Source organism: Eschscholzia californica, unplaced genomic scaffold, assembly GCF_041429995.1.
Source record: "Eschscholzia californica isolate CP2 unplaced genomic scaffold, dmEscCali1.0.p SCAF_2, whole genome shotgun sequence".
NCBI lineage: Eukaryota > Viridiplantae > Streptophyta > Magnoliopsida > Ranunculales > Papaveraceae > Eschscholzia > Eschscholzia californica.
This window is the reverse complement of record NW_028238309.1, coordinates 4469996-4496036: the sequence shown is the minus strand read 5'-3', so window position 1 is coordinate 4496036 and position 26041 is coordinate 4469996. Positions and strand designations below refer to the sequence as shown.

The window sequence follows — 26041 nt, the reverse complement described above, 5'->3', positions numbered from 1 at the left end:
TTTACTAGTCCTAAGACGAGATTCTGTGTGGTTGATCGGCCACGAAATGTCTCGTAGTTGGCCGAACACGAGATCTCTTATAGTCGATCAGGTATGAAACATCTCGTGGTCAATCAACCAAGAGCTACTTCGTGGACAACTCGGCGCAAGTCTCTCGATATAGAGTTTCAAAACCCTTAATTGAGGATCTGAAACTCTCCGGGACGATTTGACCAGACCTCCCCTCCTCCCTCGCATCCCCAAATGGAACACTTTATTCGTTGGAAGGGTGAGGATAGAGATAGAGTGAAAGTTTTATAGAAAATAAGATTGAGAAAAGAAGGAAAAAGAGCGACAGACATAGAGAGAGAAAGGAAAGGAAAGGAAAGAGATATGAGAGAAATGGTGGTTGCGTCGGACGTGGTGGTGTTGGTCTGAATTTTCTTCATGAATGGTCGTGGACGACCCTTGCGGCCGTAAATAGAAGAAGTGGTCGTGAGAGATTGGGAAAAATAGATTTTGCACCTAAAACTTTTTGTGCACTAGAAGTTTCTTTTGTTTTCCCAAACACTTGGACCTTACAATAAGCTCATACATTGTCACGAAAAGTTGATAACAAATATTAAAATACGATTTGTGGTAATTGCATTAAGAATGGACATGTTTGACATGTGATAAAAGAATGTGATTACTTGAGGTAATGGAATTGCCTAACTGTATTATTTGGCTAGGTCAAAAATAAAATCTGTCGACATTAAATATTTGTACATACTCCTTTAATTGACATTTCTAATTCTAAGGGTAAGAAAATGGCAAATTTGCCCACCTCTAGTTTAGAGATTCTCTATTGAGGAGAAATGAATACTTCTTCAAAATGTGGTTCCTCTGGATGGAAATTTGTTGTGTTTAGCCAGAAAAGACCACCCTTGGTAACACACTTGGTTGCGTTGTGCCAACTTGGTGGTCATGGCGTGCCAAATCCCTCCATATCAAAGAAGTTGGCATGCCCACGGATGACGGACCTGGCACACCAGGCATTTTCGTGTAGTTCCGGTAGGTAAAAGAACATAGAACCTGGCCAGATTATGCTAACAAAACATAGATATATGAAAAGAAATATTCATTCACCAAAACACCAATCACTGTCAACTATAGACATATAAGTCTTGTATGTACAAACCCTAGTTCTTTTTTTGCTTCCACATATAAAAAGGTCAATACACACACTAATAAATTTTTAATATATAAGGTGGTTTGAGATTGGGGGTATGACTCAAAATGAATCAGAGTAGTTTTGCTGAAATAAAACTATATCAATACGGAGATTATCGAAAACAAAACTATATCGCTTGCAGGTGTTTCGTAAGAAATCTCCACTTCTCGGCCACGGCAAAAGTTAAAGCTGTGAAAAACGAACAAAACGACCCCCATATCTCCCGAAACTACTGAACTTAGACTTCTCTACCGCCCCTTCCTCCCCCACCAATCCTTCCTCTGAAACCACCACGATCATAACTTCCTCCTCTCCACCCTCCTCTACCTCTTTCATATCCACCACCTGTGAAAAACACACTATGTCACGAATGGGTCGACTTCCCAATTCATATTAACGTATAATAAAGCTAAATGGAAGATGAGGTTCGATCTTATAAAACACACACACATACAAAAACAGAGGTCTACGAGGCACGAATCGGTCGACTTCGCAATTCATATCAACTTCCATTATTTATAGATGAATTTCATTATCTACTACATATTAGGTCACAAAGTTCTTGGCAATGTTGTCCCTGCTTTAGACACCTAGGTCAAAGCCCACAGGTACGGGGTTTTGTTCTTGGCGAAGGCTCCACGAATCCATCCAAAAGCCTTGGACATTGTTCATTTTCAAATTATGTGGTACTCAAAACGCATATACAAATGCCAATATGTATGGTCAAATTGGCCTACATGCACAGAGCATGTTGTTAGAGTTATGCACTAAGTGATACTTATATAAAAGTCTTTACCGTGATTACCCCAGCCTCTACTCTGGCCGCCTCCTCCACCCCAATTCCCATACCCACCATTTTCTGTGCCAAGCAAATTTTGTGTTAAGTATACTGGATTACAACGAAAAGCATGCCAGAATCGTAAAATACCTTGATTGTTCATAAACCCAACTCTTCCATAACCCCATCCTCTTCCTCTACCACGACCACGCTCCCGGCCATAGGTATCTAAATATACATACGAATAAAAATGTTAAATAGGATTGATTGTTAAGTAACAGAGAACCCACATTTTCTCTTGTGTCAGAAGCATTACCAGCAGTTCCGTTAGCACCAGTAATTGCTCCGCCACCATGTTTTGGTTGATAATACTGTTGTCGGTACTGATTTTGTGGGTTAGGATGCTCTATATGCAACGGAGCTTGGTACCTATCAAAAAGAAAGCACATACTATGAATTAACATAACCAGTAACGACTTTAGATTGTCAGGAGAATACCCAGCAGAATCCTTGTCCAGAGCTCTTGTCGACAAAGATATTGAAACCACCGAAACATGTCGAGTCATTTCCAAACTGCAAACAAGAATGTTTTCGCCCAAACGATTAGGAAAATATAAGAAGCTATATAGAATATATATAGAGATCGGTACTTACGGGACAAGACCCTCTTCAATAGGCTCATATACATCAGTTATGCTTGTTGAACTGATGCTAGTCTCTTGGTGCAAACCAGGGAATCTCTTCTGTTTTTTGCACGATAAAGGAAACATATCAGATATTTCCAAAATTCGTAAAAACAGAGACATGATTCATCTAGTAACAATTGAATAACCTTTATAATCTCAGTAACAGCCACGGCTTTGCTGATTGCCTGTCCCATTGCCTTCAGGACAATCTCTTTCACCCTTTTTTCCTAATTAAAGCAAAAAAAGGATTAAAACACAATAAAACAACGAAACTAGGAAGACAATTTTGACAAACTTTGTATTAAACAGTCCAAAACTATGACATAACTAACAGCTTAATAACAAGAATCCCTAAGAACAGAATCAACTACTTACTCTTGAACTCAAACAGAGGAAATCAACCAAACACAAACAAAATGTCGTTTTGCTTGGCGAGCTACAAACTTCCAATATCTAATCTGCCTATCTTGGGAATGAGGAAAAACTTTAAATGAATGAAGAATATGAAGTATCCTTGATTAGTGATGACTAGAAATCACGAATAAGAAAGCAATCAACATGTCATATGCTTAACCAGATAATCCGGAGCAATTTCCCATATATGGCAAAATTGCAACATCCCACATACACAACAAGGACACAACAAGGACACAACAATTTATGTTTTACTTCCATCCATGTAGTACAGTTCTCTCACTTCCGGTACCACAAAAACTTAATCATTTACATATTTCAATTGGAGCATTTCAAGATGGGTTTCCTGTAGGAGTATTGGCGTATAACGTATAGGAACGATTTCAAAAAGGGTATCGCTCGCATCTTAAGTGAATAAGAGATACACCCATGTCATACTTATAGGTAAAGGGGGCTAGTCAGTAGTCAGTTAGAGAGACCTATGTGGACTCCGTTAAGTTTGTGGTCATCCAGCTCAAAACCAATTGGGAATGAGTGGAGTCACTGCAGAGAACCTAAACGTTATATTTGTAGTTACTAGATCACCATTCTTCAGTGTGGGACTATTCTCACTGACTTATCACAAATTATACACTACACCAAAAATGTACCCAAAAAAAGAGAAATGACCAAGGGTACAAAGAATCCGAGTGCTAATGCATGCCAACCTCTTAGTTAACAAAAGAAACTAATGGGTCGAAATTAATTTTTCTCGACTTCTCTTCGGTTTATACTCAAACTTTTTTGACAAATTATGAAAAAACACCAAGTGTACCCAAAAGAGGGAAAATGACAAAGGGTTTCAATGAATCCACCATCCAAGTGCTTATGCATGCTAATCTTTTAGTTAACAAAAGAACCCAATGGGTCTCAAACCAAGTTAGACAGATTTCAAATACTTAATATGAATGGTAAGAAAAACCCAAATCCACAAAACAACAACTAGCTAGTTCAATCCCAAAGTATTTAATCACTTATTTCTACTTACATGCAAGGATGAAGTTCAAAGTGAAAAAAAAAAAACATCAAACTCTAAAACCCACTTCACCCTTTTCACCAAAATGCTGATTAAGTAAAGAAAACTACACAAATTAGACAGTAACCCAACACAGCCTTCAAACTACTAACCATGCAAAGATGTAGAGAGAGAGAGAGAGAGGGTTATACCTGAAGAAGACTAGTAGCATAGATAATATAGTTACGAATTTGACCTTGAGCTGTAATTCTGATTTCATTCTCTTTAATCTTTGATTCAATTCTGGGTCTTTCAACCCTCTGATATCTATCCATTTCTATGGTTTCTCTGTTTTTTTAATGAGATTGGGATAAAGAGGTAAATGGGTAGAAATCTAAAACCCTAAAGAAACAAGGAAGCAAGTTTTTGTACTGAACAAACTAGGTGACAGAGAGAACTCTAAAACCCTCATGAAATGTGTATGAATACATTCTTTGTTATTACCACCTTTTTATGGATGGATGTTCCTCGAGATTATAAGGAATATTTTTGGGTCAAGGAAACGACAGTGTCCACCCACCCTAGGATTGATCATAAGGATGATAGCCACCACACGATGCCCCAATATTCTGAGGAAATGTGTCACTGTCTGCTTGGACATTTGAGAGTCCCCGTAGATTGTTAGGGCACTACAGGCGGGGAGGTGAAGTGTGTGATGGCCCTTCTTATGGCACCACTTTACACGATGGAATGATCCATTCGCGAACAAAGACGAAGGCCCGCTTCCCCCATACAAACTATGACATGCCCGAGATCACTCCACACATTGGTCTAGTCGTTACTGCCACAATAGCAAATTGGAGTGTAAGTCGGATCGTTGTTGACACTGACAGTTCGACCGACAACAGGGTATGTTTCCAATAACTCGGCGTCAACCCACACTACCTCAAACCTTATCAAGCATACTTTGTTGGATTCTGAGGAAATAAAGTATCCATAGACGGTATAAAATAAATCAAGGAGGAGTTTTATTCGAACCTCAAACAAAATCAAGGAACAGTCATATTTGAACCTCAAATAAAAATAAGGAGGAGTCCTAATCGAACCTCAAATAAATTAAGGAAGAAACCTATTCGAAACTTAGATTAAATTAAGGAGGAGTCCTAATCGAAACTAAGATTAAATTAAGCAGGAGTCTTGTTCAAAACTCATATTAAACTTAAGAGGAGTCCTACTCGTACCTCAAGTCAAATTAAAGAGGATTCCTATGTGAAACTCAAATCAAATAAGGAGTCCTATTCGAACCTCGAATCAGATTAAGGAAGAGTCATATTTGAACCGCGAATCAAATTAAGGAGGAGTCCTAGTCAAACCTCGAATTAGATTAAGCGCGAGTCCTAGTCAAAACTCAAATGAAATTAAGGAGAAGTCCTATTCGAACCTTCAAAGAGCCCAGCTCGAAGTTAAAAACAAATCAAGGAGAAGTCTTATTCAAAACTTGAGAGATCTAGCTTAAAACATGAAAACATAACATAGTAAGCCCTAAACATAATCAACTTCCTAAGCCATGTTCGTCATACACCCCAAGGCAACACTCTTCTCAAAGGCAAAAGACCTATCAAGCCAAGCCAAATAACCGCAAGGCCTAGTCTCGCAGGGCTAAACTAAGTCAAAGCCCAAGTAACCCAAGGTATAACCCGATATGAAGACAAACACAATAAATTCAACCCCTGCCTCGACAAACACTACTATGAAACATTACAGGATATCTACAGGAGAAATTAACGTTTTTTTCTTTTTTGCAGGGGTACACGAAGAAAAGATTCTCTACATCTTAGTTAGCTAGGGCATAAGTCTAGTAAGTTAAGTCATGCATAATTTTACTAACACACAAACATTTTTTGTTTAAATATGAATTCATATGCAGGAAATGAAATACAGGAAGGAAACATGCAAAATGATCGTCAAATTAGTTAAACACAAAAACTCCAACGAAAGAATAAGGGAAACAAAAACGAAAAAAACATTCCATTGCCAATAATTCATCAACGGAGAACTACAACGTATGGGAATTACTAAATGTACACATCACAAGAAGAAGAAGGAAGGAGTAGGCAATTAGAAAGCCGATGGAGGATTGACCAAAGCGACGAAGGCCCGAGCAACGATTACAATGAAATCACGTCTTCTCCTCGGCCTCATCAAATAACCAAGATTCTGAAGGTAACCTTCCTAGAGTCGTTAAAAGTCTTTGAACCATGCAGTTAAAAAGATATGTCAGACTAGCACAAAGCACAAATTCTAGGCTATAATAGGTTTTTAAATGGCTTAGCGGAAGACTCTGATAGATATGGTACTTTCAATTTTCAGCATGCAAACGATGAAGGACCAATTTGGGGCCCATGAGGATCGCGTGAAAGATAACACAAAGACCGAACTGAAGAGGAACCACTCGAATAACAAGAGAAGACATGGTGAAAAGATAAAGTGAAAATTCTGATTTCGAATAAAAACCTATACAACTTAGGGAAGTATTATTTAAGATAAATTTAAGCCGATCATTAAGCAATATCGTTCATAGAGTTTAGATTCACCAATGATTTCGTAAATTATTTCAAATTTGTATTAAGTACTTCGTTGTAGAAATTTCTTTCACTTAACATATTGCAGTACAAAAGGCTTCGGTTAAATTTGACACTGGGCTCCTAAATTATCAGCTACAGATCTGGTAGTAGTTAGGAGAGGGAAGAGACAAAGAAGAACATGTTACATCTAATCATTGTTCTAAAAAATTTGATAAAACTCGTAGTTTCTCTTTAAAATTTTGTACTTTTCAACTTTTTTTTTCAAAAAAAAACTAACAGCTAAATCACCAAGAAACTACAAGGAACCCTAAAGATTACCACACTATTATTTTATTTACATATCATCTGCAAAGGGGAGCATCAACCCACTATTGAGCTTATTATTCTCTAAACTTTCTCCCAACAAATTAACAACATATATGACCCCTCTAATCACCCTTTGGCCCTTGCCCAAGGAAGAGAGAAAAGGGAGAGAAAACTAAGTAAATTAACTAGCTAATTGGTCCCTTAATATCTCTTCAAAGATGGGTAGTCTCCTAGAAGACCTAAAAGATGGGAACCATTTCTTCTCCCCCATCAAGACCATCCCATTGTCCCATTTTTCTTCAAATGTTTCTTCTATCCTTGGTGACGGTGGAGGTGATGATGACAATGATGACGACGACGAGAATGTTAATGATGATGCTGAAGATGATGACGATGACTCCCATAACTTTTGATATTGTTCCGTGTCATCATAAGATTCAAGAATATGAAGTTGATGTAGCATCTCCTCTGCCCGGATCTTCGCCTTGGTGTCATTGGAGGATGCTAGCGATCCTAATGATGATGACGACACAACATCGTGGAGAATGGACCGGGCTTCGTCATACCGGCCCATTCTTATGAAACATAGACTCAAGTTGCAAGCCTTGTTACCATCTGGGTCAATTGAATAAGCCTTTTTATACACAATCTCTGCAGCCATGTAGTTTTTCTGCTGCATATAGGCCCACCCTAGATTACCCTGCATGCATGCACATGTAAGATTAACAAACAATTAAGTTCTACAAATTTTCCAGATTATTCAATTTAGGAGAAGATTGTATAATAAAGCATCTATTATTTTCAGATATACTGCTATACATCGCTTGAAAGAGCGTCCGGAGTCTGGACTATAGGTGCATGTTCAAGCTTAGTAAGTGTCGAAATCTTCTGAGCGGGTAGTGGAGCTTTCCTTGGGAAAAAAAAGCTCGTACCTATTGGAATTGGCTAGCTGGAACACTAACAATATCGATAACTGCTAAAGTTTGAGGCGTTACAAATGGTATCAGAGTTGAGGACGCCTTATGTCCAAAGAGATTGTGGTAGTCGTGTCTTAAACATTACTTACCAGTATCCTGGACGTCTCTTGTTTGACAGAAACCTGAAACTTCTTGCCATGAGAACGAGCCGTCTTCGTTTGTTTTCCGTTAAAAATCTCTCCTTGGTATATCATCCTTAACTTATGTTTTAGAAGTTCTATTTGCTCTTCTACTTTTCCACATTTCTGCATTAAATCATCATAATCATGAGATTAATTACATAAATAATTAAGTTGGGTTTAAATGACAATTAAAAGATTTACTATCAAAACCTTGTATAAATCAATTAGGACATTGTCAAGAGATTCTTGGGAGTGTCTAGAGCAACGATCCCTAAAAGACTTGATAGCTTCAATTGCTTCCTCACTTCTATCTTGTTGCTTCATCACTACTGCCATGTCTTTTAGGGCACTCTCTACTCTATCTCCTGCATTTATTGCCTTCCAAAATAAAACTATTGCTCCTTCTGGGTCCTTTTCCACTAACTGCAAAAAAAAATTATTTATAAATGAATTCACAAACACAAAAATGATAAAATTGCTTAATAATGAATAATTAAAGTCGACCACCCTTTGGTGCAGCGGTTAGACACCCCTCTTAAGCTCATGGGATCCTGGGATCGAGTCTCGATGGAAGCAGTTTGCCATCAAGATTTATCTTATGTAATTTAGGCAACATATATGGTAAATAATATTTGTCGAGCTTTAGACCTCTTTCATGTTGTCAGATTTTAGGTCTCTTTCATTATGATTTAAATTAGACAGTTATCGTGTTCATCACATCTTCATGACGTATCAATGCCTTGTAAACGTTAGTCAATTTCTCAAAACAAATTAAAAAAAATAATGAATAACTAAAATAAAATACTAGAATTTTTGTTATGGTTATCAAAGTCCAGAATGGGAGCAGAGATCGTTGTTGGGTTGTCTTCGACTACGGACAACCCTAAAAAGTAGCTCAAACGCCGAGGCTTTTTCTCAGTACTAAACTTACCCCTTATGTTTTCCACAACCAATGTTAAATTATCTCAACATTATGGGTGTATGTTCTACCCAATTTCATCACAATCTATAAATAGTAATTAGCATTAACTTAGACCACAAAGAAACTTATGCAAACTTAACCAAACCATTTAAATTTTGTGAAAATAATTCTATTAGGGACCAGTGGAGATATTTCAACAAAAAAAAAAGGGACCAGTGGAGATGCACATATATTACCAACCAGCTAAAGTAAGTGTCATAGTCAAATAAACTCATACATGAAAATCACGTATTGACTCATTAAATAATCTTTCTAAATTGTTTCAAAATACAAACGATGAATTATGAAACAATTTTAATAGAATGTCCAACCACTCTCTTGGCTGAATTCCGGCCAGGTTAACCTAGCCGGGAAAGTGGCTACGCAAAAGCTCATTTCACTTAAGAAAAACTAGAGTTAGAAATAGAAGCAAACCTGAACTTGTTTAGCTCGAACATAAGGACTATCACCATTAGGGATTTTGTGAATTACATGAAATTCTTCCTGTGCCTTCTTATCATTGCCTCCACCTTTTTTTCTCTCACTCATCTTCACCTCCACCTCCACCTCCACCTCCACCTCCACCTTCACCTTCTCTCTCTAGGTTAACCTCTCTCTCTCTCTCTATAGATTTTGGACGTTTACTTTTTCTTTCACAGATACCGAAGCCAGATAGGCCAGGTAGTTGGGAAACTAAAATATATGAGGAAAATAGGAGAGGGGAGATAATGAATCTGGATGTATTCTTGTCTTGGTTCTTATTAAAAGATCCACAGTCTGTTTGCTTGGTTACTTTGTATTACACACACCATTCCGTATATGTGCTTACTAATGTTGTACCAGACCCAAAATTAGGGCTAGATTCTAATTATTGGCACTACCCCCATACAAACTCAGAGTCCTTGGTTGTTTAGTTTGTTTTATATTACAATGATAATATCGTTAGGAAGATGATCCTCATCCCGCCACGAAACCCGGCCAAAATCCGACGGGGTGATGTGTCGGGCTGTGATCTAGATTCACTTTCTCTCTCTAGATCACAGCCCGACACGTTATCCCGCCGAGTTTCGTGGCGGGATGTGTATCACATGTTATAATTATACTCCTTCTGTCTCATATTAAGAGTCCCGCTTTGGAACTCCAATTTTTTTTCATATATTTTATTCTTCCATTTGTACCCTTATTTATTGTTGAAAAAAGTCTAAGATTCAAAAAAGTTTCATTATTCCACCTCACTAAACATTAAAGTGCTTTTATTGTAAAAACAAATTCCAGCAAATTATAGTTGACTCAAGGTAAGGGCATTGTGGGAAAATAAATGGATTTTATATGATAAAAAAGAAGTGAGACTTTTAATATGAGACATCTCTAAAAGGAAAGTGAGAATCTTAATATGAGACGGAGGGAGTATTTGATTATGTTTCTGTCGCGTCTTACGAAATTGTGTGAGATATTTTTGTATAAACGTTTTGAGAAAATAGTGTAGAGGTAGTTAGCGAAAACACGAAATTGAATTTTAAAATACTTCTTTTTGTCCGAACTAAAAATATAAGAAATATATACTAAATTATCCTTTAATTGTTGGAATAATTATTACACAATTTTTTTTTAAATAGTTTAATTACTCAAAAGAATTGCTCTTTATTAAATAAGATTATCTTAATTCTTAATGATTAACGTGGGACTTTTTTGGTTGGAATTTGAAACCTTATCCCATCTTTTGCTATGCAGCGGAGTTTTCAGTTACAGTTTGGTGTATTCTGCCGGAGCCTCCTCTTTTGGTGGCGATTTTTAAATTAAAGTGTTTTAACTTCTCCTTTTTCAGTTACTTTCTACTTTACATACGGTTATCGAGCGGTTCTCAGCCCTTTTCTAGGGTTTTTTCTCGATTCATGCTTAAATAAAGCAGTGAATCCACCCTTTGTCGCTCTTTAGGAGATCCCGAGTGAGATTTAGTCTCCCCCTTGTTGTTTTCAGTATTTGTTCCAAGTTGTTTCGCTAGTTCTACACAATCATGGATCCAACGAACACTCAATTCCTGAATCAATTCGAAGCTTTAACTACAAATGATCAAACTCCTATTACAGTCGAGGGAGATGACCTTCCGACAGGAGAATCGGATGTTACTAAATATGGTGTTATATGGATGCAAAGTTCTAAGAAGATAGAGATTGGACAGGCCATGTCTCGGCTATCCAGGGTTATACACGGACCAAACAAGTTTACCATGACTGAGATCAAGGACAATCACTTCCTCCTAAAGTTCTGCACTGCGACGGAGTTGGAGATAGCGATTGACAGTTCGCCTTGGGTTCTACAGGATGAACTTATCATCCTTCAACAATGTCAGCCGGACAAACTTCCGGGAGACCGTGTTTTTGAGTCAGCCTGGTTTTGGGTCCAATTTCATGAAATTCCGATTAGCCACCTAACCAGTACCATAGTAAATAGGCTTGCCTCTACCTTGGGAAATTACATTCCCACAACTGCGGAAGAGGCCATGAAATGGAGCTTCTTTGGCCGGGTTCGCGTTGAACTAAGTGTCATTTCGCCATTAATACCGAGAGTTAATTTAAAACTCTCAAATCATAAACTTGTTTCTATTGAAATCAGAGTAGAAAAGCTTCCTAGGTTTTGCCTTTTTGTGGTATTATGGGCCACTCCATTAAATTCTGTAACACCATGTTAGCATACAATGATTTCCTTAAACAGAATCTTACAGATGAACAAAGAAATAAGATTATGGTGGCCATGACTCCAAAATTTTTAGAATCTTTTAAAGTGCCTTTTTCGACCAAAAATCCTATCAAAGAACTGGGCTCTTTCGGCCTGGATATTCTCCCCCAATTTGGCAATATTAAATTACATAATGACAATAATATTGGGGTTGAAAATGTGTGTGAGAAATATCCTGATATCAGATCTAATTATGGTAATCTGATCTCTAGTTTATGCCAGGTTAAGCGATGTAAGATCCAAACTACAAAAGGAGTCACATCTACATCTACATACTCCAACGACTTGTTCTCCAATGATAATGAAAGTACTCATCGTCGACCTGGACAGGATTCAACCGATTTGGTGGACATGGACGAGGAAATGCCGTTGGCTGAAGTCCGCCTCAAAAGACATTTCAAAAAGACTAATAAAGTTAAGCAAAACGTTGATGTTTCAGAACGGGTGCCGGCAACCCAAATGTCGTCTTCAAAATGAATCTATTCGCTTGGAATTGTCGGGGACTTGGGAACACCCCGACAAAGGATACTCTATTTCAGTTCCTTGGTTCGACTAATCCCTCTATTGTGTTCCTCTCCGAAACGAGACTTTCTAATTATATTCCGCTTGTTCAATTTAATAAATGTAATTTAGTTAAATATTTTTCAGTCCCTTCTGTAGGCAGAAGTGGAGGTCTTCTCCTTCATTGGAATGCAGACATTAATCTTACTATCCATTATTCTTCACCTAATATTATTCATGCTACTGTGTCTAATCCCAATATGTTGTCTAATTGGGATATCTTGTTTATACATGGACCCCCGCAGGTCCACAATAGACAACCATTTTGGAATAATGTCCTGAATAGGATTCGGACTATCTCTAACCCTTTCTGTTGTCTATGAGATCTTAATGCCTTGGTTAATAGGTCTGAAAAATGGGGTGCCAATACTAATATACCGTTTTTGAATAATTTTCAGAGATTCTTACAAGAAGCAAAATTAATAGATCTGGGGTTCAATGGTCCGGCCTATACCTGGACTAATAGCAAAGCTATACATCACCTAACAAAGGAGAGACTAGACAGAGTACTTTGCAATGATGATTGGTTGCTGAAATATCCGGAGGCAGGAGTATTCCATTTACCAAGATATAACAGGGATCACTGCCCAATTTTGCTTAAGCTTCAAGTTCAAGGCAGCCCAGCTAAAACTATATACAGGTTCGAAGTATTCTGGACTAAACATGAGGCTTACCGATCGGTCTTTGAAGAACAATGGCAAAACATTGAAGGCTCATTCACTGAAAAAACACAACTAGTCAAACACTCGATTAAACATTGGAGCAGAAGAACTTTTGGAGTTGTCAAAAATCGGTTGTCTATCCTTAGAAAAAGATTATTGGACATACAGACAGTTACGTCTAATGCAGATATACTGGATACAGAAAGTAAAATTCAGGAAGAAATTTTGTATCTTGAGAATCTTCAACGTTGTCAGGCAGAACAAAGGGCCAAATCGAGATGGGTTCATAACGGCGACAGGAACACTAAAGCATTCCATCTTGCCATGTCCACACGTCGACAGAAGAATACTATTCAACAACTTACCCTAGGGACAGGTCAGGTAACTCAAGAAATTGGCGAAATATCTAATGAATTTATTGGTTTTTTTCAGAATCTGTTTACGGCCGAGAATGTTTCTCTGCCTCCGACCGAAATCCTTGCAGCTTTTAAGGTGATCTCGGCTGAAGACCTGACCAATATCTCCAGAATCCCTTCTTTTGAGGAAATAAAGGGGGTAGTCTTGACAATGGGATCGATTAAGAGTCCGGGTCCGGACGGGCTACCATGCTTCTTTTATCAGCACAATTGGGACTTAATCGGAAAGGACTTGACTCTCTATATCCAGCAGGCTTTTACGACAGGTTCAATCGATCCCACTATTAACCAAACCACCATCGCCCTTATACCCAAAATTAGGAATCCGAGTAAGGCCTCGGACTTTAGACCGATATCCCTGTGCAATACGGTCTACAAGTTCATCACTAAAATTATTGCCAACAGACTTCGACCTTTCTTGGAAAATTGTATTTCTTGGGCGCAAAATGCTTTTGTGCCAAATCGGCAGATCATTGATAACATTACCATCACTAAAGAGCTTCTCCACTCTATGAACAATAACACTTCGAAAAATGGTGTTTTTTCTTTAAAAATGGACATGTCGAAAGCATATGATAGGGTCAATTGGGACTATCTCAACATAATTTTAAAGGCCATAGGCCTTAAGGGCTCTCTCCTAGCCCTTATTATGTCCTGCATCAACTCTACTAGTTTTAGTATTCAACTTAATGGGACGATGATTGGAGATTTCAAGGCCTCTAGGGGCCTCAGGCAAGGATGCCCTTTATCTCCCTACCTGTTTATTCTATCCTCCCAGTCACTCTCTCTATTATTTGATTATTATGAGTCTCGGAGTTTATTTACAGGTTACAAAGTAAGAACATCTAGCCCCAGCATCACACATTTGCTGTTCGCAGATGATCTAATCATTTTTGGAAAAGCAAATAAAGACAATCTTCAGGCCATCACACATCTAATGAATCATTACTCGGCGTTCTCGGGCCAGCAGGTAAATTTTGATAAGTCCTCCATTATCTTTAGCAGGGGAGTCCCACAAGAGATGAAAGATCACTTTGTCGAACACCTTTCGGCACCATTGATGACAGATCAAGAGAAATATCTGGGTTCACTTATTCTCAAAAAAGGGTACAAAATTCAAAGTTACAATTGGTTGAAGGAGAAATTCAGTAATGCACTTAGTGGGTGGAAGCAAAAATATACTACACAGGCAGGCAGAACTGTTCTATTAAAATCAGTATTATCCTCTTATATTACTTACCCTTGCAGTTTTCATCTCTTGCCAAAGACAGTAATTCATGACCTCGAAAAAATAGAAAGGAACTTCTGGTGGGATCATACTAATGAGGAGAAAAAGATGCATTTTATAAAATGGGACATTATCACTAGTCCTAAACAGTCGGGAGGATTGGGTGTTAGAACCATTGAAGAGGTTAACAGATCATTAATAGCCAAATTGACATGGAGGTTTATAACAGAGGACAATGCAGTGTGGGTTAGACTCTTAAAATCAAAGTATTTAAAAGTTGACGACTTCTGGCATGAAAATGGACCAACTACATCCTCGGAACTATGGAAGGCCATCAATGATATAAAAGGGACTCTGTTTGACAATGTACTATGGATAATAGGCGATGGATCAAGAGTAAAGATTGCTTCCGACCCTTGGATCCCTAATTCAGATACTAAAATCCCTAATGTGATCCACCAACTACCTACTAACATATTTTGGGTGTCTGATTTGATTATCCCAAATCATCATCAATGGAACTTACCACTAATACAATATCACTTTCATCCTACTACAGTAAATGCCATCACACAAATTCAACTTTCTCCTTATATTCAAAGGGATCAGCTTGTTTGGCAGAAAATCGAGAATGGTAAATTTAACACCAAATCCTTCTATAAAGAAATCAAAGTTTTACCTATAATGTCTCCTCAGGCCACTAATTTCCCTTGGAAGGAATTCTGGAAAATGAAATCGATTGAACCAAAGATACAGAACTTCATTTGGAAGATGGTCCACAATGGTATACCGACCCTTAGCAACATAGGAAGAAGAATTCCAACAGATATGATATGTAAACTATGTGAGACAGGAGTTGAAGAAAATACTTACCATCTCTTTGGGGAGTGCCCTAAATACAGAGAGTTGCTCAATGTCTCCAACCTTTTATACCTTCATCACATAGATACAGATCCCATTAATGTTTTAGCAAGAATTCTTACTAGAAAACCTATTGATGAGAAGGAGTGGTATAATATTACTTATCTTTGGTGGAATTGGTGGAAAACTCGCAACGACAAGTTGTTCAATCAAAAGGCTCCAGATCTGAATCGGTGCTGGTGGGAAACGAGAGAATCACTCAGGTACATCCCTGCATTTTCTATAGATCACTCACCCAATAACATGTTGCAGGTTAACAGATGGTGTCCTCCCCCTCAAGGTAAAATCAAAATCAATTTTGACGGAGCATATACAGGCACCAGAGCTTCTTGTGCGGCCATTGCTAGAGACTGGAAAGGAGTGGTGATCCATTCGAGGGTTAAAGAAATATAAGCTAAATCACCAATGTTTAGTGAGATACAGGGAGGGTTTTGTGCGGTGGAGGTAGCGGCTGAAATGGGAATCCAGTCTTTTATAATGGAAGGTGATGCTAGGTGATGGGTCATGAAAATGTCCCATCGGAGTCGTTTAAATTAGTCGAGTTAGTCTGTTTCGAGTCTTTATTGTAATAAAATAGTTGGTTTTCTTGATTAAGTGTCTTTTGCAGAGTTAGGGGTGAAAAAACGGTTAAAAATGAGAAAAAGATGCATAAAGGGTATTTTGGTCATTTGGAGTCAAGGACATTCTGGAAATTTGGCCAAAGTCAGTGCAAGGTTGAAAAGTAGAGGTCGAGACGAGTCCGTAGGAGAAAACGGAAGTCAAATCGGAGTCCGGATGGAGGAATAAATCAAGGTCAAAGTTGGGTCAAGTACTGTTGACCAGGTGGGATATATTCGGTAGAAATTCTGGCCCGCGGTATGCTTAGGGACACGTGTCGATGTATGGAGGTTGGTATACGCGGTTCCCGTGTTAGCGCTCAGCAGCGAAGTGGCCCTTATAAGATTGATCCAGTGGAGCGCGTCGTAACTTAACTCCGTGCATCAGATCCTACGTTTTAATCTTATCCGTCCACGCGCGCGTTTTTGAAATCGTGCGGCCTCCGTAAATCCCGTCCTTTATTCCCATTTCCGTGCACCCGAAGCAGTTTAAGGTCCGTGCTTCTGGACGCGTGGCAGCTTCCCGTCTCTCCAGATCCGTGCTCGGATTAATCCGACGATTCCTGCTTGCTGCCGCACCTCAGTGTATTATCCGCGTCTCATGGTAGCATCCGGAACTTGCACCAAACCCTAGCCGCCTGGTGTTTCTTTATTTTAGGGTTTCTTTTGTGCTTTTTAACCCTAAAACCCCAAAATGACCCCCTACTCTCCCAATTTTTACCATTTAACCCCAACTAAACCCTAACTCTATATAAACTCTTATTGAGAATCAACCAAACTTCTCCCCCCTTAGCCTCTCTCTCTTCTTTAGCCTCTTTTTCTCTCTACCTCTTCTCAACTAAAAACCCTAGCCACCATTCTTTTCTCTACCACCTTCATCTTTTCTCTAGATTTACTTTTTCCTTCTAATTTCTTATTCTAACCTTCTAATTTCTCCATATCTTCTTCTCTAAAATCTCTTCTTCTTCTATCTCTCTTCTAAATTTCTCTTCTTTTATCTTCTAATAAGCTATTATTTGGAGTTTTGAGCAATATTCTTGAGATACTTGGAGCTTAAATTGGACATCAAAATGGAGATACATGGGAATATGGATTGGGAACATTCTTGGTGATTTCTTTCCATTAATCTTTTGTAATTTCATTTATTTTATGAATTCAATGAATATTATTTTAGATTCCATGAGTAGCTAAATTTTGTATCTAGGGTGTAGAGGAAACCCATATTTGGGCTTATTTTGAGATATGTTATAAATCAATGAATCCTTATTTTGAGCTTCAATGCCTATTGATTGTCATTTCATGTTGATTCTATAACCTTATTATCATTCATGTATTATAATTAGATATTTCATGCTTTTATTGAATTATTAGATGAGATATGCCTTTTAGATCTTGAATGATAGTGTAGGAAATTAGGCTTATATGATAGTCAATCATACATTCTTGATTTTGAATTGTGTTATTAAAGAATATATTCCGAAATCTAAATAGTTTATTATGTTAGATTTTGAGTTATACATGAGAAAAGGGATTTGTTAATTAATGCATGTTTTAAGTAGTCCATTTATGTGGTGAAATCGAAAACCCTAGATTCTTCTTCTTCCTTGATTTCATCCTTATTAGTTTATTAGTATTGTTTTCTCTCTTTAAGTAGATTCAAAATCAAATCTAAAAAATTGAAAGGGGTTTTAAATTCAAGATTTAGGTAAAATAGCTTATCTTTGGAACGATACTTTGAATACTATAACTTGACCCCTATTCTTGGGGAATAGACCTAATTTTGGGTCTATCAAGTTTTTGGCGCCGCTGCCGGGGATAAGTTTAATTTTATTTTCAATCTTGAATTGGTTTTTATTTTCATTTTTGTCTATTTTGATTACTTTGACTTGCTTTTCCTTTCCTTGTGTAGATTTACAAGGAGCTAAAGGGAGGGAACATCAAGAAGGAGGACATCAAGAAGACCTTTTTTTTTAAATTTTAGTACTTTATTTTTATTTTGGTGAGAGAGTGTTATAACTTTTTTTTGTATTTCTTTTATTTGTTTGTTTTGTAATAAGGCCTTTATTGTTTTGACCCTAAATTAGAGGGCATTTAATTTGTAACCGAAACTAAGAAGCCTCGGGTTCGCACACTTGCGGGAAGAGTGGCCCGGGTCGTCTACAAAGGTCGTCGCCCGTCTTGAACGGGAGGTAACTTCTTGATCACCCACGAATCTCCTGTAAGTGGGTACTTGTGATGTTTTTTGCTTGCTAATTGATTGTCGAACTATTAGTTTAATTATCATATTAGTAAGGGCATCAACCCATTACAAGATAGGAGTCGGATTTCATCACCGGTCTCTTGCCCATCTAGGTAACAACATCGCCGATCCCAAACCTCACCTAAAAACTAAAATCTGATTTAGACATTGGCCAAAGGGTAACGAGCTTATAGGACACTCTTGACAAATCTCGAACTTGATTAGTATTTGGAGTTTTCCCAGGAAGAGGGAACGATCCAAGAACACAATTCTTGATCGTTGTACTGTGACGGAGTAACTCCTCATAAGAATCATAGTTCAAGTTTGGTGAGAAGTAGAAGCTGTCTAGATCAATTTTTAGGTGAAAAGACTACCCAGTCGTCTAGATTGTGTCTAGGTTGCTTGGTGGAGTCAGCTTGCTTGCTTTGTTGTTTTCCTTAGGATCTTCGTAGTTTCCTTACTCCTTTTCTTTTCAAAAAATAAAAATAAAAAATAAAAATAAAAATTTTCAAAAAGAGTCCCTTGTCTTGTCTTTTGGTTTATGCCCCCTAGGTTACGTGATAAGAGAGGTCGTTTTGTTAAAGAATCTGATTTGAGTATTTTACTTGAGAACCTTTCTTTAAACGAGTCTATGGAGGATCACGTTGATCAAGCTAGAGCCGAGGATCAACCTATGACTCTCAAAAACTACATGCATCCGGCTAGAGTTAGCCAACCATCATGCATTAGGCTACCCCCGACTAACACTTATTTCGAGTTAAAGTCGGGAATCATCAATATGCTTCCGGTGTTTCGTGGTTTAGAGAACGAGAACGCGTATTATCATGTTAGGGAATTTGAGGACGTTTGCAAGACCATGAACGTCCCTAACTCGATTGATGCCGTTAGATTAAGGTTGTTCCCTTTTTCTCTAAAAGATAAAGCTAAGTCATGGTTGTATGCCTTACAACCTGAGTCTATTTCTACTTGGGCAGAACTTAGTGGTGTCTTTCTAGAAAAATTCTTTCCCAAGCATAAAACTAGAGCTTTAAGGCAGAGTTTGCTTAATTTCGAGCAACTCCAAGGAGAATCTCTCTACTCCTATATTGAGAGATTCAAGGACATTCTTCTAGAGTGTCCACATCATGGGTTCGAAAAAATGAAACTAGTCCAACTGTTGTATGAAGGACTAGATTATCCTACCACCTCCATGATCGAGTCATTCTGTAATGGTGGGTTCTCCAACAAATCCGCCGATGAGGCCATGGATTTTCTTGAGGAACTAGCCGCACAATCCCAACAATGGGAAACTTCTAGAGAACCTATCACTAGGGCAAAGCCTAATCCAACTAAGGGCGGGATTTATAGGATCGATGATTCTGAGTCCAAACTTGACGCCATTACCAGAAGGTTGGAAGCCTTAGTGATGAATCAACCTAAAATCTTCACGGAGGATCCCACTCATGTCATGAGTGTTGGAAATGAACCCATCTCTTACCCTTGTTCAGTCTGTGGAGACCCTACTCATACGGGGAACAAATGTGCCTTATTCTTTGAGTCTGCTAACAAAGAACAAGCTCATGCTCTCTATCAAAACTCTAGGCAAGACAATCGTCAGAAGTATGATCCTTTCTCTAACACGTATAATCCAGGCTGGAGAAATCATCCCAATCTCTCTTGGTCTAAGGGTCAATACCAGAGTCAGCCTAGTAGTTCTATGAACCCTCATGGGTTTAATGCACCTAGCAACCCGTTTGCTCAGCCCAATGTCCAACACCCACCCGAAAAGAAGACATCATTAGAGGACACCATGCATATGCTAGCTCAGAACCAGAAGGAGTTTCAGGAATCCACCCGTCAAGCTTTGACTAAGCTAGAAACATCTCACCAACAATCTTTGTCTAAGCTAGAAACCCAAATAGGTCTACTTCATGAAGCCTTTAGTCAGAGAGAGAAAGGTAAGTTTCCAAGTCAAGTTGAGCAGAACCCAAAAGGTCTATTGGGTAGACCACCACCAGATGAAGCTAATGCAATAACAACCCTTAGAAGTGGTAAAATTGTGGACAACAAGGTAAGAGCTCCTGAAGAGGAAGAGTTAGAGAACGAGCCGTCTTCGTTGCCAACCAGAGTCTCGAGGGATGAGCCTGAAAAGGCTCCTGAGTCAGAAAGTCCACCCTTAGTATCCGAGCCTTATGTCCCTAGAGCTCCATACCCTCAACGTTTGGTCGAGTCAAAGAAGAAATCTCAGTTTCAGGAGATAATGGAGTTGTTCAAACAAGTTAGTATCAACATTCCACTTTTAGATGCGATCAAACAGATCCCAGCTTACGCCAAGTTTCTTAAGGATTTATATACTAGTAAGCGTAAGATGAATGTGCATAAGAAAGTGCTCCTTACTCAGAATGTTAGTTCGATCATCCAACAAAATATTCCACCTAAGTTCAAGGATCCAAGAAGTCCTACATTACCATGTACCATAGGAGATTATAAAATAGAGCGTGCTCTATTGGATCTTGGTGCTAGTGTTAACCTTCTTCCTTATTCTGTGTACTTACAGTTGGGATTAGGTGAGATCAAACCAACCTCTGTGGTCCTTCAGTTAGCGGATCGGTCTGTTAGGCACCCACGTGGCATAGTCGAAGATGTTTTGATCAAAGTTGGGGAATTCTTATTTCCTGTTGATTTCATCATTTTAGATACTGAGCCAGTCCATAATTCCAAAAGTCAAATACCTGTCATATTAGGGCGACCATTCTTAGCTACATCCAATGCTATCATCTATTGTCGTAGCGGCCTGTTGAAATTGTCTTTTGGAAATATGACTGTAGAGATGAACATCTTCCATGCTGGACTTCACCCCGATGATGTTGATGATTTTAACGAGTTAAATTTGATAGATATGTTGGTTCAGGATTCTTTACCAACAACTCTATCAGATGACCCGTTGGAAACATTGTTGGCCTACTTTGGTTTAGATTTTGATGAGGAAGGTAGTATCAATGAGGTGAATGCTTTATTAGATTCCACCCCATTACTGGATACTGAGAAATGGAAAGCGAAAACTGAATCCCTCACAATCTCTGAACCAAGTATGGCATCAACTTTAGAGACAACTCAACCATCGGCAAGTGAGGAGTCCAAATCACCATCTGTTTCAGAGTCGTCCCAGCCTATTGAGAAACCACCATCCTTAGAGTTGAAACCTTTACCTGAGAACATGAAATATTCGTTTTTAGGACCTTCAGAAACCCTACCTGTTATTATTGCATCCGAGCTAGAGAAAGAACAAGAGGGTCGATTGTTAGATGTCCTAAGAGAACACAAAGAGGCACTAGGATGGTCTATAGCCGATCTCAAGGGTATAAGTCCGTTAGTTTGCATGCACCACATTTACTTAGAAGAAGATGCTAAACCATCGAGAGAGATGCAACGTCGACTTAACCCTCATATGAAGGAAGTTGTGAGATCTGAAGTCCTGAAATTATTAGATGCGGGTATTATCTACCCTATTTCAGATAGCACTTGGGTCAGTCCTGTTCAAACTGTTACCAAAAAGTCAGGCATTACTGTAGTTAGAAATGAGTGCAATGAGTTAATACCCACCAGGATGACCACTGCGTGGCGTGTTTGTGTAGACTACAGGAAGTTGAACACGGTCACGAGGAAAGATCATTTTCCTCTTCCATTCATTGATCAGATGCTCGAGAGACTGGCAGGACATAGTTACTATTGTTTCTTAGATGGCTATTCCGGGTATAATCAAATTGCCATTGCTCCTGAAGATCAAGAGAAAACAACCTTCACTTGCCCATTTGGAACTTATGCTTATCGTCGTATGCCGTTTGGGTTGTGTAATGCACCCGCTACTTTTCAACGTTGTATGATGAGCATATTTTCTGATATGGTAGAAAGGTTTCTCGAAGTTTTCATGGATGATTTTTCAGTCTTTGAGTCATCATTTGATGAATGTCTACATCACCTCACACTCGTGTTGGTTAGATGTAAAGAGAAGAATTTAGTGCTTAATTGGGAGAAGTGTCATTTCATGGTTCGTTCAGGAATCGTCTTAGGGCATGTCATTTCAGCTAAGGGTATAGAAGTAGATAAAGCCAAAGTAGAGTTGATAAAAAGTCTTCCTGTACCAAAAACAGTTAAAGACATCCGATCATTTTTAGGGCATGCAGGCTTTTATCGTCGATTTATCAAAGACTTTAGTAAGATATCAAGACCTCTTTGTAATCTTTTGGCAAAAGAGAACAAGTTTGTCTTTGATAATGCTTGTCTAGAGGCCTTTGATAAACTCAAACTTTTGCTTACTACTGCTCCTATTGTTCAACCGCCTAACTGGAAAGCTCCTTTTGAGATCATGTGCGATGCATCTGATTATGCAATAGGAGTCGTTTTAGGTCAACGTGAAAATAAATTACTTCACGTAATCTATTATGCTAGTAAGACGTTGAATGATGCACAACTCAACTATTCGACCACTGAAAAAGAGTTGTTAGCTGTTGTTTATGCCTTAGAGAAGTTTCGGTCATACCTAGTAGGTTCTAAGGTCATAGTATTTTCTGATCATGCCGCATTAAAGTACTTCCTCTCTAAAAAAGAGGCCAAACCTAGGTTGATTAGATGGATACTTTTGCTACAAGAGTTTGACATAGAGATACGGGATAAGAAAGGTTCCGAAAATGTTGTAGCAGACCACTTGTCTAGGCTTGTTGTGAAGTCCGTAAATGATGAGTTACCTATTAGAGAGAGTTTTCCTGATGAACAACTTCTTGTAGTCTCCCAATTACCTTGGTTCGCAGACATAGTGAACTATCTTGTTATGGGACAAATGCCCAAACATTGGACTAAGCAAGATCGTGATAAATTCTTGTCCGAGGTAAAGCGGTTCTTCTGGGACGATCCATACTTGTTTAAGTATTGTCCCGATCAGATTATTAGGAGATGTGTCCCTGATAGTGAACAAACCAACGTCATCTCCTTTTGTCATGACCATGCATGTGGGGGTCACTTTAGTAGCAAAAAGACGGCCGCCAAAATTTTACAATGTGGTTTCTACTGGCCGTCTTTATTTAAGGATACCCATGCATATTGTGTAGCTTGTGAGCGATGTCAGAAGTTGGGGAGTATTTCACGTAGAAATATGATGCCCCTAAATCCCATTTTAGTTATTGAGGTCTTTGATGTATGGGGCATCGATTTCATGGGTCCGTTTCCGAACTCCTTCGGCAATCTATATATTCTAGTCGCGGTCGATTATGTGTCTAAGTGGATAGAGGCGGTTGCTTACAAAACGAATGATCACAAAGTTGTGATCAAGTTTCTAAAAGAAAACATCCTTTCTCGTTTTGGTACTCCGCGTGCGATTATTAGTGATGGGGGAACACACTTTTGTAATAGGCAGTTTGAGATTCTAATGAAAAAGTATGGTATTACTCATCGAGTGTCCACCCCATATCATCCACAGACAAGCGGTCAAGTTGAGGTTTCCAATAGGGAAATTAAACGCATTCTTGAGAAAACAGTCAATCCAAATAGAAAGGATTGGTCATTACGACTAACTGATGCATTATGGGCTTATCGTACAGCCTTTAAGACTCCCATTGGAATGTCTCCATATAGATTGGTGTATGGCAAAGCTTGCCACCTCCCTGTAGAGTTAGAGCATAGAGCATATTGGGCTATCAAGCAAATGAACTTTTCGCTTGACAACGCAGGTAGAGAGAGAAAACTCCAACTTAGTGAGTTAGAAGAATTGAGGAATGATGCATATGAGAGTTCTAGAGTGTATAAGCATAAAATGAAGGTGTTTCATGATAAAAATATTTTGAGAAAATCATTTTCACCAGGTCAAAAAGTTCTTTTATACAACACTCGTTTGCATTTATTTCCTGGAAAACTTCGTTCTAGATGGTCGGGGCCTTTTGTTGTCAAATTTGTGTATCCTCACGGTGCGGTTGATATTGAGGATAAAAATGGTGTTTGTTTTAAAGTCAATGGTCAACGTTTAAAACCATTTTTAGAAATATCGCCCGAAACCGTGGATGTTTTTATTGAAAATCCAGTATATCAGAAGTGATTCCCGATGATCAGCTTAGTCTGGCTGAAGACTTTAAACTTAGCGCTTCTTGGGAGGCAACCCATGCTTCTGATATAGGACAGTGGAGTCTGGTAATATCTTTCCTCTCATCTTTTTATTTTGGCATAGTCTTCAGAACATTGGGGACAATGTTCGGTTTAAGTTTGGGGATAGGGAAGAACTTTTTGCTAAGTCCTTCATTTCGAAAATTCAAGAGGGTTCAAAATTTTTTCAATTTTGGACCGAAAATGTGAGTCTAATGGTTGTTTTTGGCTTGTTAATAGTTATAGAGTCGAGTTGATCGTACTATCCGGTTGTTAAAGGTTTCTTCATGAATTTCGTGTCTTGAGGTCGTCTGTGTGCTAGCCATGTGAGTATTATGGAAGTGAAGGGTAGACGGTTCTGAGAGAACTAGATTAATCATTAGTGGAGACTTAACCCTTGTGAGATTTCTGAGCCTTTCTATTACCTTTGAGTGTACTCTTCTGCGCTGATTCCGAGTAGAGTGAAGAGCTACTCAACCTCGCAAATTTGTAAAAAGAGCTCATTTGATCTCGTGTGCTCAACTTCCATAGCCACTAGGAGTGACATCAGGATAGCGAATAAACCTTACTCTTGTAGTCCATGGTACCCGATAATAGTGTCAACTTTAGGAAGACGGATACTCCACCATCCATTCATCATATGACTCCCGAGAATGAAGGCATGAAAAGTAAAGAAAGAAGAATGTGAAAGCAAAGTGTGAAAAATGGAAAAGTTGATTGTTGAGAATACTAGTGTTGGTATTGTGGTATTGCATTGTTTGTATTGTTTATAGTTAAGTTGTAAAAAAAAAAAAAAAAAAAAAAAAAAAAAAAAAAAAAAAAAAATCCTTGAAAAACAGAAAGTGTGTGTAAAAGTTCATGTGAACTTTAGTTTGTTATGTAAAATAAGTGTTTGAAGCAAAAAGCTAAGTATGGAAGTTGCTTGAAGTTCTCTAACTGTTGAAGACGTCGACATTCTCGGGATCTCATCACCATCCATCTCATCACTTGTATCCGTTGACCTTTAGGAAGCATTATTAGAGGGTAGAGTGGGTGAGAAGGGTAAGTGAGCTTCCCCATTCCATTTAGTGGTTATATTCCTTTTCGTAGATCATTCAATGTTGTCCTTACCTTTTTTTTATGTGTTGAGTTCAAGTTTAGTGATCACACTCGCACATACGAGCGAACCTTTTCTGAGTGACTTCATCTTTTAGAGCGTATGTCTGTGAGGCCAAAGTCGAGGCGAAATGTATTAAGATAGGGATCAAGGCTCTGTGTGTTCGGAACTGAAGTGATTCTCATTGTGGCTAGTCACGTACACTTTGAGTCTAGATTATTAGTGAAGAGATCTTTAGCGTCTGTATAGTGTTGTTGACTTTGATTGATTCCTATTAGCTTGCTAAAATTTTCTAGGAGATAAACATTTTTAGTCCGTCTTAGTTGACTTTGAGTGCTTTTGGACCCTATTGTATTTTAGAAATGTTTTTGAATTTTGTGGGTATAATCTCTGGAAACCCTCACGAGACAAAACTCGTCCACTAGGGCAACCTAGGGGTTTAACGGCTTGTTGCATATGCTAA

At 38.5% G+C, this 26041-nt stretch overlaps 3 protein-coding genes across 4 annotated transcripts; 1 reads left to right on the top strand and 2 right to left on the bottom strand.

The window, feature by feature from the left end:
• Nucleotides 1-1084: 1084 nt before the first annotated feature.
• On the bottom strand, nt 1085-4572 carry LOC147555443 (uncharacterized). Of its 2 annotated transcripts, XM_086662977.1 has the most exons (8): nt 4277-4572; nt 2803-2883; nt 2625-2713; nt 2469-2543; nt 2287-2399; nt 2121-2198; nt 1989-2051; nt 1085-1537 (listed from the first exon to the last, which is right to left on the bottom strand). In XM_086662977.1, the coding sequence occupies exons 1-8, from the start codon at nt 4397-4399 to the stop codon at nt 1431-1433; spliced, it is 729 nt and encodes a 242-aa protein (XP_086519103.1). In that variant the 5' UTR covers nt 4400-4572; the 3' UTR covers nt 1085-1430. The 2 variants fall into 2 exon arrangements, with proteins under 2 accessions (XP_086519103.1, XP_086519102.1); XM_086662976.1 differs by having other exon boundaries at nt 1989-2198.
• A 2373-nt stretch (nt 4573-6945) lies between these two features.
• Nucleotides 6946-9687, bottom strand: LOC147555442 (protein SULFUR DEFICIENCY-INDUCED 1-like). Its single transcript, XM_086662752.1, has 5 exons — nt 9601-9687; nt 9451-9570; nt 8265-8477; nt 8022-8177; nt 6946-7655 (listed from the first exon to the last, which is right to left on the bottom strand). The coding sequence occupies exons 2-5, from the start codon at nt 9562-9564 to the stop codon at nt 7137-7139; spliced, it is 1002 nt and encodes a 333-aa protein (XP_086518878.1). The 5' UTR covers nt 9565-9570; nt 9601-9687; the 3' UTR covers nt 6946-7136.
• Nucleotides 9688-19005: 9318 nt separating this feature from the next.
• LOC147555441 (uncharacterized) lies at nt 19006-21056 on the top strand. The gene is made up of 3 exons (XM_086658490.1): nt 19006-20757; nt 20911-20963; nt 21050-21056. The coding sequence occupies exons 1-3, from the start codon at nt 19006-19008 to the stop codon at nt 21054-21056; spliced, it is 1812 nt and encodes a 603-aa protein (XP_086514616.1).
• The last annotated feature ends 4985 nt before the right edge of the window (nt 21057-26041 follow it).